This window comes from Lathyrus oleraceus, chromosome 6 (assembly GCF_024323335.1).
Source record: "Lathyrus oleraceus cultivar Zhongwan6 chromosome 6, CAAS_Psat_ZW6_1.0, whole genome shotgun sequence".
NCBI lineage: Eukaryota > Viridiplantae > Streptophyta > Magnoliopsida > Fabales > Fabaceae > Lathyrus > Lathyrus oleraceus.
This window is the reverse complement of record NC_066584.1, coordinates 407,115,868-407,131,391: the sequence shown is the minus strand read 5'-3', so window position 1 is coordinate 407,131,391 and position 15,524 is coordinate 407,115,868. Positions and strand designations below refer to the sequence as shown.

Here is a 15,524-nt window from a genome sequence, read left to right as displayed (position 1 = left end):
TACAGTGGATATCTTTGAATTTAAATAAAAGTCAATTATTATAGAATTCACATTTTCCATGAATAAAATAAACACAACATATACTAATTTAATAAAATTGGTGTTTTAATGATTTATTTAAATTTCTTACGCATAAAATAACTCATTTAATAAATAACAAAATGAGACAAATATTTATAATTTAAATACCTTAAAATTTTGGAGTGTTACAAAGGCTATGCGTACACTGTATGATTCAGGGGATTTTGTGGAAATTCATGCAAGGTGAAATGATACGCTCGACTAGAAACAATTGAGAAATAAGATAGATAACTGTCATTCAGACTTATCCAAGACAGATGACGCATGACAACACTTCTGAAGGCAGTTTTGCATTTAGGCAAGAACGTGGCAAGCAGGGAAGAAAGACCCGTTATGAAGTAGTTATCTCATGTTGCTATAAATAAGGATTGTAACTTAGGGAAGTATGGGTGTTGAAACTACTGAAAAACTCACTTGCTCAAAGTATATGTGTCAAAGAGAGAAATATCAAATTTGAGTATAAATGTATGTTCAATCACCATTTTAGTTATCAAATCATTTTACTTAACTTGTCCATTTATCTTATTTATTTATCTTGCATCCAAACTTATCAAACAATTCACATCTCAAACCTTTACTTATCAAGAATCATTGCAAAACAAGGTTCTCAAACGTTTATGAAAATGTTGCAAATCACAATCACACACATTTTGCATATATGTTATAGGACCAATCTAATTGGTCCTGCGAGTAGCCATGTAGTGGAAGGACTAGCGGCTGTTTGCCAAATTTCACGGTAAACAAATTGGCACACCTGGTGGGACCTCATGCAAAATTATGTTCAAAAAGTCATTTTTTTTACTTTAGTTTTTGAAAAAAAATTTATAAAAAAACTTGTGAGAGTGCATGAGACTTAGGAGTGGTTCGATAACTAGAAACCACGAAAGGATATCTAAGAGACGTACCAAGATGACTGGTTCTAGAAGCGTCGATATAAGAACTAACACAAGTAAGGGTACTTCCGGTCCTACGAATACTGGTTTGATGCTCGCGGCTTCGACCAATCCCAACGCCTTCATGGTGAGTTTGATGGCTATGTCATCAATTGTGCAAGAAGCGGTTGTGGTGCCTCCATCAATAACTGTTGGCACCCCTGTAACCCCTGGGTAAATTGTACCTAGTGACTTTAGGCCTTACATGCCTAGTTTTACCATGTCATCCTTTTTCGGCCGTGAACAACCATACGGGATGCCCACGTCGACAATGACAGGGTTGTATACTAACCCTTTCGACATTCTTAGATAATAATGCAGCCATAGTATTATCACCCATTAATACGCATTTGGCTTCATGGTTAGCCATAAGTGACCCTAGTCAAAATGTTCAGTCCTAGTTGGGGAATGGGTTTAGCGCTCAAGTATTGCCACCCATAACATCCAATTCAATGTTGGTTATGAGGCAACAAATGGACGAAAGTAACCATGAAATGGTTAATATGTTAACTAGACAAATATGGAGTGTATTCAATCTCTTAATTCGAGACACTCACCAAAGTTACCAACAATTGGCCACCTAGATGTCTCGAATATCATACTTTTTTGGCGCCCCACAACCTTAAATTCGGCCCGTGGCGCCACCCGAAAACATATGGGGAGGCAATGAGGGAAACTTGGAGAATTTGGGCTGACAAAAACAGTATATACCTAGGGTTGTCAAAGTGGAACAACCCCCACCTCAAGTCCACATGTTTCAAAGAGGCCAAGACGCGGACTTGGTGGCACAACAAGTCCGACAAGATAATTTAGCAGGCTATAATAACACTGTGATCATAGTCGAACGAATTATGGCCCAAAATGGGCTAAATCTGGGTTTTTGCTGACCTAATTATACTTCTCTTCTAACAGAGTATGTCTTACAGACATAACTCCTAAGGGGATGGAAAGTCCCTAAGTTTACCGAATTTGCTGGTGGCACGACTGATTCCATAGTTGAGCATATTGTTCGATATACAACTGAGGCTGGGGATGTAACACCCTTCTAAATACCCCAATAATTTAATTAAATATCAAAAATACAACATCAGAGTAATTATGCCCTTTAAGGGTGTCACACAAAATATTCACACCGTTCAACAATATAGAGGTCATGCTCTTTTATCAATTTAAAACTTAAACAATTGCATAAAACACAGCGGATATAATTTCATCAAGCATGTAAAACATTACATGGAAAATGGTTCTCGACCAATGATAAAACATTCAAAACAAGTTAGGACAACCCATCCCGATGTTACATCTATCAGAGCATGACCCATAAGAAACTACTCTAGACTCCAAGCATTAGCTTCTACTCAACTCATTTCTCGTTACCTGAAAAATAGGCGTAAGGGTGAGTTCCTCAATCAATATAATAAGCATTATAGAACAACATGTAATGCCAAGTAATTAACACATTAATTCACCCTAATTAGACTACGCATTCAGCAACAGTAATATCCATTCAAACATCATAATCAACAGTACAATTCTCCATCATATTCAATCATTAACAACACAACACACAACACACATATGATACTGGAATACATCCATTCATATCATATGCCATACATTCATTATGCAATGAGACTCTATGCATGCGGTACCGACTATTTGTGAACATATAGTTCAACCTCACCGTCCAAATCCAGGCACGGCTACCAAGCTCACTAGTCTCACTCATTTGAGACATAGTGACTCACTCACTAATTCCTCACCATGGGAATTAGCTACCACCCCAAATGGGCCATGAAATGCACGCTAATCACCTAGCATGCAAACAATCAACAACAGTCCAAAAATGACTAAACTCACTAATTCCTCACCATGGGAATTAGCTACCACCCGAAGGCCACAATATGCATGCTAATCACCTAGCAATGCAACATCAACAATAATCAAGAATAGACACATGCTCACACTCTAAGTCATAATACAGTCTATTCACAAATGTATACATTCACATCATCATGTATACCATCACACATCATCAACATAATTAATCACAAAAGCATATCATATCATGCCACAAAAGCAACCACAGTATTAGCACACTCTACTAATACCTATGCCACTCAAAACAACGGGAAATGATCCCTATCACCTCATATCTCAGCTAAGTCGCATCACTCAGCCTAAACAACCAAAAACTGCACGACAGTAGCACAGCAAAAACACAATTCTGCCCATACGCGTATTGCCTCTGCCATACGCGTATTGCCCAAACCTGGCCAAACCCATACGCGTAATGCCCACTCTCATACGCGTATTGCGCATTTCCTCGCCCAACTCATACGCGTACCACCTATCCCATACGCGTACGCTACGCGTAACAACTTCCCATTACGCGTACCAACAGAGACCAATTTACGTTCAAAATGTCATCTTTTTCTCCCATACGCGTAAGGCTTCCCCCCATACGCGTACCAACATCTCATACGCGTATTGCCTAGTGCCATACGCGTATGACCAGAGATCAGAATTCTCAGATCTGCAATGGCTTTCTCTGCTACGAGATCTACCCAATTCCACCTTCTACAGTCCAATTTTCACACAAAATTCCTTCCTATTGTCTAACTCAAAACAGATCCTATTCGATTCCACAAGGTCTAACATTTCCACACCATATTCCTACGAATTCTTCAATTATATTCCAATTTTCGTTCATCTCAATATTTCACAATTTCATCATATATCATCCAATCAGAGGTAAACAAATGATTATTACTACCCAGTACATATTATCATACAATACCCTTTAACCGATGATAAACCCCCCTTACCTGAGTTAATCCGGCAGTCTCTGAGCTCCAAGCTTTCCCTTCCTTCAACCTTCGTTCTTTTGCTTTTTGCCCTTTCTGCCTCTTTTCCCTTTTCACGTGAAATTAACCTTTTTACCAAAAATGGGATTTTTCTAAATTCCAACTTATATATTATTCCAATAAATAATTATCCCAATAATTATTATTCCAAAATAATAATAATTCAAATATTCTAATTAAATTAATAAACATATTATTAATTTAATTTAATTAAATACATATTATTATCGGGGTGTTACAACTCTCCCCCACTAAAAGAGTTTTCGTCCTCGAAAACATACCTCAAGCGAACAACTCCGGATAAGACTCCTTCATCTGACTCTCGAGTTCCCAAGTCACATTGCCACCTGCTGGTCCTCCCCAAGCTACCTTCACCAAGGCAATCTCTTTACCCCGCAACTGCTTCAACTCTCGATCCTCGATCCTCATAGGTGATGTTTCAACAGTCAGGTTATCTCTCACCTGTACATCATCTACTTGGACTACATGCGACGGATCATGAATGTACCTCCTCAACTGAGACACATGAAAAACATCATGTAAATTCGCAAGCGACGGCGGCAAAGCGATACGATAGGCTACCTCTCCTATCCTCTCCAAAATCTGATAAGGACCAATAAAACGAGGTGTCAACTTCTTCGACTTCAAAGCTCGACCAACACCGGTTATCGGAGTAACACGAAGAAACACATGATCTCCCTCTTGGAACTCAAGTGACTTCCTCCTCTTATCATGATAACTCTTCTGACGACTCTGAGCAATTCTCATCTTCTCCTGAATCATCTTAATCTTTTCCGTAGTCTGTTGAACAATCTCCGGTCCAACCACAGCACTCTCACCGGACTCATACCAACATAAAGGTGTCCGACATCTCCTACCATACAAAGCTTCAAACGGTGCCATACCAATACTCGAATGAAAACTATTGTTGTAGGTAAACTCAATCAAAGGCAAATAACAATCCCAAGCACCTCCTTTTTCCAAAACACAAGCTCTCAAAAGATCCTCTAGTGACTGAATCGTCCTCTCAGTCTGACCATCAGTCTGCGGATGATATGCAGAACTCAATCTCAGCTTAGTTCCCAAAGCCTTCTGCAAACCTTCCCAAAACTTCGATGTAAATCTAGGATCTCTGTCCGAAACAATACTAGACGGAATGCCATGCAAACTTACAATCTTCTCAATATACAACTCGGCTAGCCTCTCTAACGGATAATCCATTCTGATCGGAATGAAATGAGCCGACTTTGTCAATCTGTCAACAATTACCCAAATAGCCTCAAAATTCTTACTTGTCCTCGGCAAACCAGAAACAAAATCCATACTGATACTATCCCACTTCCACTCTGGAATAGCCAACGGTTGCATTAGCCCAGACGGCTTCTGATGCTCAATCTTTGACTTCTGACAAGTCAAACAGGAATAAACAAAACTCGCAATTTCTCTCTTCATTCCTGGCCACCAAAATAATCTTTTCAAATCATGATACATCTTTGTAGCTCCAGGATGAATACTCAAGCCACTACGATGTCCTTCTTCCAGAATACTCTTCTTAAGCTCAGTAACATCCGGAATACACACCCGATCACCAAATCTCAAAACACCATTCTCATCAACTCTGAATTCACCACCTTGACCTTGATTCACTAAAGTCAACTTATCAACCAAAAGCATATCGGATTTCTGACCCTCTCTGATCTCATCCAAAATACCACTTGTTAATCTCAACATTCCCAGTTTAACACTATTGTGAGTACTCTCACACACCAAACTCAAATCTCTAAACTGCTCAATTAAATCCAATTCCTTAACCATTAACATAGACATATGTAATGATTTCCGACTCAATGCATCAGCCACCACATTTGCTTTACCCGGATGGTAATTCAAACCAAAATCATAATCCTTCAAAAATTCTAACCATCTCCTCTGTCTCATATTCAGCTCTTTCTGATCAAACAAATACTTTAAACTCTTATGGTCACTGAAAACCTCAAATCTTGACCCATACAAATAATGCCTCCACAACTTCAGAACAAATACCACAGCTGCCAACTCTAAATCGTGTGTCGGATAGTTCCTCTCATGAACCCTCAGTTGTCTCGAAGCATAAGCTATAACCTGCTTATTCTGCATCAACACACCACCTAAACCTAACAATGAAGCATCACAATAAACCTCGAATAGTTCCGACGAATTCGGTAATATCAGAATAGGAGCAGTAGTTAACCTTCTCTTTAACTCTTGGAAACCTTCTTCACATTTTGAATCCCAAACAAACGCTTGCCCCTTTCTAGTCAACATTGTTAACGGTAACGCCAACTTAGAGAATCCCTCAATGAATTTCCTATAGTAACCTGCCAGTCCAAGAAAACTTCTTATTTCAGAAACTGACTTCGGAGCTTCCCACTTAGATACCGCTTCTATCTTAGAAGGATCAACAGCAACACCACCTCTTGAAATCACATGGCCAAGAAAACTAACTTCTTCTAACCAAAATTCACACTTCGACAGTTTAGCAAATAACTTCTTCTCTCGTAGAACTCCCAAAACCACTCTCAAATGCTCAGCATGCTCTTCTTCAGATTTCGAATACACCAAAATGTCATCAATAAACACCACAACAAACTGATCTAGGTACGGATGGAAAATCCTATTCATATACTCCATAAATACTCCAGGTGCATTAGTCACACCAAAAGGCATCACAGAATACTCATAATGTCCATACCTTGTTCTGAAAGCAGTCTTCTGAATATCTTCAGTTTTCACACGTATCTGATGATACCCAGATCTCAAGTCTATCTTGCTGAACACACTTGCACCAACCAACTGATCCATCAAATCATCAATCCTCGGTAAAGGATACCGATTCTTGATCGTCACTTTATTCAGTTGTCTGTAGTCCACACACAACCTCATAGTACCTTCTTTCTTCTTAACCAACAACACCGGTGCACCCCACGGTGACACACTCGGACGAATAAATTTCTTATCCAACAGATCTTCCAATTGACTCTTCAATTCGGCTAACTCAACAGCAGACATACGGTACGGAGCCATCGATATCGGTCTAGTACCAGGTACCAAATCAATCGAGAACTCAATTTCACGCTCTGGCGGTAATTCATTCACCTCTTCCGGAAACACATCAGGAAAATCACACACCACAGCGAGATCGCCAATCACCAGTTTATCTTTAGCCTCCAAAGTCGCTAACAGCATAAACAACTCTGCTCCATCAGCTACTTCCTCATTCACTTGTCTTGCTGATAGAAACAAACTCTTTCCCTCCTCAATCTCAGGAAATATCACAGTCTTATCAAAACAATTGATAGAAACCCGGTTAAACACCAACCAGTTCATACCCAAGATAACATCAATCTGCACGAATGGAAGACACACAAGATCTATCCCAAAGGCTCTACCAAAAATACTCAAAGGACAATTCAAACAAACAGAAGTAGTAGTCACTGAACCCTTCGCAGGAGTATCAATCACCATACTACCCAACATCTCAGATATCTCTAACTTAAGTTTCACAGCACAATCCAAGGATATAAAAGAATGAGTCGCACCTGTGTCAATAATAGCTACAAGAGGAAAGCCATTAATATAACACGTACCTCGGATCAAACGATCATCTGCAAAAGTCTCAGAACCTGATAAAGCAAAAACCTTGCCTCCTGACTGATTCTCTTTCTTTGGCTTAGGACACTGTGGACTGATATGACCTACCTCTCCACAGTTGAAGCAAGTCACAGTCTTCAACCGGCAATCTGCAGCCAAATGACCACCTTTTCCACATTTGTAACACTTCTTCTCATTACTGGTACACTCATGGATACGATGTCCAGCCTGACCACATCTGTAACACTTAACAGGAGCACTAGAATCTCCCCCACTAGTCCTCTTCGTCCCACTTTGCCTCTGAAAACCTTTGCCAGCTGCATACGGTTTTCCACGATCCATCTGATTCTTGCCCTTCCTATCAACCCTCTGCTGATAGCTCTCTGCTCTAGCCTTGGAATCCTGTTCAAAAATTCTGCAACAGTCAACCAAGTCAGAAAACACCCTGATCCTCTGATATCCAATAGCCTGCTTGATCTCGGGACGCAACCCGTTCTCAAACTTCACACATTTCGAAAATTCTCCAGCAGCCTCATTATAGGGAGTATAGTACTTTGACAGCTCAGTGAACTTAGCAGCATACTCCGTAACGGACCTGTTACCCTGCTTCAATTCCAAGAACTCTATCTCCTTCTTTCCTCTGACATCCTCGGGAAAATACTTCCTCAGAAATCTCTCTCTGAACACAGCCCAAGAAATCTCAGCATCTCCAGCAGTTTCCAACTCAGTGCGGGTAGCAACCCACCAATCATCAGCTTCCTCTGACAGCATATGTGTACCGAACCTGACCTTCTGGTTATCAGCACACTCAGTTACTCTGAAGATCCTCTCTATCTCCTTCAGCCACTTCTGAGCACCATCTGGATCGTATGCTCCCTTAAACATTGGAGGATTGTTCTTCTGGAACTCACTCAACTGACGAGCAGCTCCCATTCCCACAACATTCGGATTTCCTCCAAGTACTCCAGCTAGCATACCCAGAGCCTCAGCAATCGCAGCATCATCTCTACCTCTTCCAGCCATCCCTATTCTGAAAACCCAAACAAGCTAAATAAATAAGTACTGATAGGGTTACACAACACCTATCCCGTACAGGGGAAACAGAATAACTACGACTCGACACGACCGACTATGCTCTGATACCACTAATGTAACACCCTTCTAAATACCCCAATAATTTAATTAAATATCAAAAATACAACATCAGAGTAATTATGCCCTTTAAGGGTGTCACACAAAATATTCACACCGTTCAACAATATAGAGGTCATGCTCTTTTATCAATTTAAAACTTAAACAATTGCATAAAACACAGCGGATATAATTTCATCAAGCATGTAAAACATTACATGGAAAATGGTTCTCGACCAATGATAAAACATTCAAAACAAGTTAGGACAACCCATCCCGATGTTACATCTATCAGAGCATGACCCATAAGAAACTACTCTAGACTCCAAGCATTAGCTTCTACTCAACTCATTTCTCGTTACCTGAAAAATAGGCGTAAGGGTGAGTTCCTCAATCAATATAATAAGCATTATAGAACAACATGTAATGCCAAGTAATTAACACATTAATTCACCCTAATTAGACTACGCATTCAGCAACAGTAATATCCATTCAAACATCATAATCAACAGTACAATTCTCCATCATATTCAATCATTAACAACACAACACACAACACACATATGATACTGGAATACATCCATTCATATCATATGCCATACATTCATTATGCAATGAGACTCTATGCATGCGGTACCGACTATTTGTGAACATATAGTTCAACCTCACCGTCCAAATCCAGGCACGGCTACCAAGCTCACTAGTCCCACTCATTTGAGACATAGTGACTCACTCACTAATTCCTCACCATGGGAATTAGCTACCACCCCAAATGGGCCATGAAATGCACGCTAATCACCTAGCATGCAAACAATCAACAACAGTCCAAAAATGACTAAACTCACTAATTCCTCACCATGGGAATTAGCTACCACCCGAAGGCCACAATATGCATGCTAATCACCTAGCAATGCAACATCAACAATAATCAAGAATAGACACATGCTCACACTCTAAGTCATAATACAGTCTATTCACAAATGTATACATTCACATCATCATGTATACCATCACACATCATCAACATAATTAATCACAAAAGCATATCATATCATGCCACAAAAGCAACCACAGTATTAGCACACTCTACTAATACCTATGCCACTCAAAACAACGGGAAATGATCCCTATCACCTCATATCTCAGCTAAGTCGCATCACTCAGCCTAAACAACCAAAAACTGCACGACAGTAGCACAGCAAAAACACAATTCTGCCCATACGCGTATTGCCTCTGCCATACGCGTATTGCCCAAACCTGGCCAAACCCATACGCGTAATGCCCACTCTCATACGCGTATTGCGCATTTCCTCGCCCAACTCATACGCGTACCACCTATCCCATACGCGTACGCTACGCGTAACAACTTCCCATTACGCGTACCAACAGAGACCAATTTACGTTCAAAATGTCATCTTTTTCTCCCATACGCGCAAGGCTTCCCCCCATACGCGTACCAACATCTCATACGCGTATTGCCTAGTGCCATACGCGTATGACCAGAGATCAGAATTCTCAGATCTGCAATGGCTTTCTCTGCTACGAGATCTACCCAATTCCACCTTCTACAGTCCAATTTTCACACAAAATTCCTTCCTATTGTCTAACTCAAAACAGATCCTATTCGATTCCACAAGGTCTAACATTTCCACACCATATTCCTACGAATTCTTCAATTATATTCCAATTTTCGTTCATCTCAATATTTCACAATTTCATCATATATCATCCAATCAGAGGTAAACAAATGATTATTACTACCCAGTACATATTATCATACAATACCCTTTAACCGATGATAAACCCCCCTTACCTGAGTTAATCCGGCAGTCTCTGAGCTCCAAGCTTTCCCTTCCTTCAACCTTCGTTCTTTTGCTTTTTGCCCTTTCTGCCTCTTTTCCCTTTTCACGTGAAATTAACCTTTTTACCAAAAATGGGATTTTTCTAAATTCCAACTTATATATTATTCCAATAAATAATTATCCCAATAATTATTATTCCAAAATAATAATAATTCAAATATTCTAATTAAATTAATAAACATATTATTAATTTAATTTAATTAAATACATATTATTATCGGGGTGTTACAGGGGACATGGTCAATAATTAGAATCTTAGACTGGGATATTTCCCTAGTTCTCTAACTAAAAACGCCTTTACATGGTTCACTATGCTTCCCCCGAATTCAATCAATGATTTAAATCAATTAGAAAAGTTGTTTCATGAGCAGTTTTATATGAGGCACTCTAAGAATAGTTGAAATAACTAGCAAGTGTGAAGTGAAATTTCGTTGAGTTGATAAATGATTACCTCAATAGGTTCTGATTTCTTAAAGCAAGGTGTTTCACACAAGTGCCTGAGCATGAGCTTATCGAAATGGCAGTTGGGGGTTTAGATTATTCTATCAGAAAGAAATTAGATACACAATATCTAACAGACATGGCCCAGTTGGCCGATAGAGTTCGACAAGTGGAACGCCTAAAAGCAAAAAAAGTGAGGGTGATTAGAAATAATAAAGAAAGAGTAACGTTTGTAGACGTACATGAGAATGACCCAGTTCTAGACGTTAAGTGCATCGAAGAAAATGAGGTTAATTTTGCTGAGTTAAAACAAGGGCCACCATATGTATGCAAATTACTTAAGCCTTCGAATGGAAAGAATCCCGTCGAAACAGAGAAAAATGATAAGTTCCCTAAGAAAACTTACACTTTCGGCGTGACTAAATGCGATGAGATTTTTTATTTACTTCTTGCAGATGGCCAAATCATAGTGCCACCAGACGCTAAAACACCACCCTAGAACAACGAAAGAAAATGGGATTTTGTAAATATCATAATTTATTCTGTCACAAAAGCTCACAATGTTTCCTTTTCAGGGATCGCGTGCAGAACGCAATCAAAGATGGTAAACTCAAGTTTGCTGACAAGGGAAAGGCACAAATGCAAATTTATGCTGACCCCATGCAAGTGGAGGCTAACTACTCAAAGTCGTTGCAGATTAACATGATAGAAGTTGTCAAAGGTTCCAAAGGTATTGTAGCCAAGGATTTAACTGCTGAGTTTGACAAATTAAAGGCTACTGAGAGCCTCGACGGTAACTTGACGTAACTAAGACTATTGAAGGCCTTAGGGTAAAGCTATAAGAAATCGAGATTACTGATAATCTCAAGTGCGGAGTCAACATGGTGGAAGTCGAAAAAAATGTCGACACCAAAGGTGGCAAAAAGGCTACCCCAGAGTCTGAGCACATGGAGGTGGTTTATCCAAAGGATGATGAAAGTCTGGTTGAATTTTTGAGCAAATGCAAATCCAAGAAGTCTACGACAATGTTGTACCTCAGATGCAGTGCTATTTTCGATAGAAAGGCAGCGCATCAGGTGGAAGTTGTGCAACTTATAAAACGGAAACGAAATTGAAGGGATTCCGCTAAACCACAGGTTATATGTGACCCTTATCGACAATAAGAGAGGCCAATGAAAGGAAAGCAGACCAAACACTTATCGACCAAATCCAAATGTCCCTCAGGGAAAATGGTCGAGGCCCGTGGAGAAAGATGGTGAAGGTGTGAAAAACACAAGAAATGGGGGTTTGAATTGGGTTTTAAAAACAAAAGTTTTTTACCAACTCAAAAATACCACACAATACTAAGAACAAAGAGATAAATACACAAGTATTTTTATCCTGGTTCGCTTGAAATCAAAGCTACTCCAGTCCACCCGCCAAGGTGATTTTGCCTTATACTCAAGGACTTAATCCATTATAACCAAAAAAATTACAAAACAAACACAAAGAATGACTTTCTTTGTCTTCTCAAGGATCTGACTAAAACCTAGTCTCCTTAAGGAGAACACAAACAAACTGTTTGAATAAGAATTGTGTGTTACATGTTGCTTCTACACAAGCAGATTTTACACAAATGAAATACAAAATACTCAGAGAGAATTGTGTACAAAAATTGATAGTTTTTCACGTAGAAACAGACTTGTCAAATATTGTGGTGTTTCGCAATTTTTATTCAAGTCTCCAAGTCCCACTTATATAGTATAGGAAAGAGAACGCTGGAGGGAAAATGGGGATATCAATATAGAGGATGTTCACTATTGGATTGGTGACAGGAGTGATACATCGTACAGTCATTTTCCCATAATTCCAATGATAGGTGTGATGTATAATATTGTCCTTCGCACACGAATTAAGGAGTGGAAGCAATATTTGATTTGTAGTATGTACTATTTATCATGTATCCACTTGATCTTATCTTCAAATTCATTGACTTCTGAGAAACAGTTTGATGAAGCATGAAAAGAAGAAACACATAGCTGATATCAGAATCTTCAGAGTCTTCAGTCAGAACCTTGACCACGTCAGCGTCTGACTTGAGATCTTTAAAATCTTCACCTAAGTAACGAAACTTCAGAAGCTTTTCAGTCTTCAGAAGCTTGACAATCAGAGTTGCATCCAGAAGCAGAAGCAGATAAAACATTGCAGCAGCAACATAGCATCTTTCCGGAACTTCTCAGGAGTGAATCAGTACATAAGCATAAAAAGCATTGCAGCAACAACCTGGCGTATTTCATAACTTCTCATGATTAGCACAAAAGAGGATTTCAGAACACAATGTTTAGAAACTGAATGTTGTACATCATAAACTCAGAATCAGAACTGGTTGTTAAAGCTACACAATAACAAACCATTAAGGTACCGAAATTGTTCTCACACAAATACAACATTGTTATCATCAAAACTCAGGGTATAGATGCAGAACCAAATATTGTTATAATAATCTCCCTTTTTTTATGATGACAAAACCATGTATTTTGATGAACAGTTTTGTACAGGGTAGTCACAAAAAGATACATCTTATAGAAGCACAAAGCTCCCTCTAAGATGTTTAATCCTAAAAAGATAAAATCAGAATGAAAGAACACTTTCCTGATTAACCTTTTTGACAAACCAGAATGATCTTCTATCAGAATCTGGTTTGTCTTTAGAAGTTGGTTGAACTTATCCCGAACACTGGTTGTCAAAGTCAAGAGTCTGATGAAATTCACTTCAGAAGCCTGGTTGAACTCTTTTTGAAAGAGCTTCAGAGCTTGGTTGTGAGATGCCTGGTTGGAAATATTTCTCACACGATTAAGTTACAACTTTAGACTTAGAGAGTAAACCATTTCTTTAGAAACTCATAACTTAAGTTATGATCTGAAAAATTTCAAGAGCTTCTGACATTCTTGACTTTTCCTGAAAGATAATTAATAAACTATTCTTTGAAGTAGTTGTTAGCATAAACAAAAAAATGTTTGGGTTCTGATTCACGAACATAGGTAAATCAAAATCAATTATGTTTCTCCCTAAATACGTTCCTCCCCCTTTGTCATCGATCAAAAAGACATAGACAAAAATAAAGTAAGGAAACAATAAAATTTTATTAATATAAAAAAATGCCATAAGGCATACAAGTACAAAAACAAAAACACTTAGTAAAAAATAAAAACACAAAAGTGCATAAAATTTGGGAAACTAAGGGTTTTGGTTCTAAGGTGGGGGAGGCGGCGGAAGTCTCGAAAGAATCATCTCAAACAGAAGATCTTGCTTATATAGACGCTTTTTGACCAAAGCACTTTCTTCTTTCATTTCGGAGAGAGTCTTCATGATGACTTCAAGAACTGCACCAGAAGAAGTTCCCGCAGCAGTCTGATTCTTAGAAATAACAATTTGTTGTTCTGACTCTTGAACTTTAGAAGTAGCTTATTTTCTTTTGTCTTGATGATCAGAGGTATCTTCATTGAGAACATTTTGGTGTTCAACATCTTCCTCGGTCTCCTTAACTTCTTCCATAATTTCTAGAGCTGGAAGACATAGTGAAGCATGTCGTAACTGGATGGCTCCCATTACAGGTGCAAACCATGAATGGAAATTTTGCTCAGAAACTTTGTGTCCAAAGTTCTTCTGCTTTGAAATTTTGAAGTTTACCCATCTCCTATAAGCTTCCCAAGCTGAACCACTTTCTACTGAGTTAAAGGATATAAAACTAGTCCCTATAGAAGCTTGAAGGTACCTTTTAGAATCTGACTCAAATTTCCTCAGAATCTTACCAACGTTAGGTTCTTTATGTTTGGGTTAGCTAGGATATCTGATGGAAAAGTCAACAATGTTTGGATTAGGTTTTGGGCCATAGTTGTGGGGAACAATAAGAGAAGGGAGGTCAGAATGTTATTCAGCATCAGAATCAGAAGCAATGTGCTCTGGTTCAAAATTTAACAAGCCTTCGGGAATTCCCTCAGACTCTTGGTTGCCAGAATCTCTCAAAGAAGATTTTTTGGGTGTTGTATTTGGATTAGTTTGTTGGAGAGCATAAATATTTTGAGATGGTGGTGGAATGAATGGATTTAGTAACTATGAAGGAGGTGGTGTTTGTGGTATGTGTTATTGTTGTTATTGTGTTTCAGAAAGTGGAACAGGTTCTACAAAAGTTATATTTATAGGAGGTGGTTGTGGAATTGGAATATGAGTGGGGAAAGTGTTATGAGATGGAGATGGAAATGGTTATGTTGGTAAGACACTTTCAGAAAAATGAGAATCAGAAATAAAAAAAATTATGGGCGAAGAAGACTTACCAGGATTGGGAGCGTCATAGGCCTTGGAAGACTGTTGGATAGCACCAGAAGTATCCTTCAGAAGCATTGCTTTCTGGCGCTCACTGAGGGGAACCTCATCTTCATCTAGAATTATAATAACCTTCTTATTCTTATTCTACGGTATAGAAGATTCTTCTCCACGATATTCTTTCTTCCTCTTCCCATACACATCTAGGTAAGTATCTGGCAGGTTGAATGGATCAACCATTGGATCTATTATGTCTTTGTTACAACTCTCAAGGTAAT

At 38.8% G+C, this 15,524-nt stretch overlaps 1 protein-coding gene across 1 annotated transcript; it reads left to right on the top strand.

Annotated features, from left to right (window-relative positions):
- The first annotated feature begins 11,457 nt into the window (after positions 1 to 11,457).
- LOC127095885 (uncharacterized) lies at positions 11,458 to 15,151 on the top strand. The gene is made up of 2 exons (XM_051034513.1): positions 11,458 to 11,737; positions 15,090 to 15,151. Exons 1-2 carry the CDS (start codon positions 11,458 to 11,460, stop codon positions 15,149 to 15,151), a joined length of 342 nt encoding a protein of 113 aa, XP_050890470.1.
- The last annotated feature ends 373 nt before the right edge of the window (positions 15,152 to 15,524 follow it).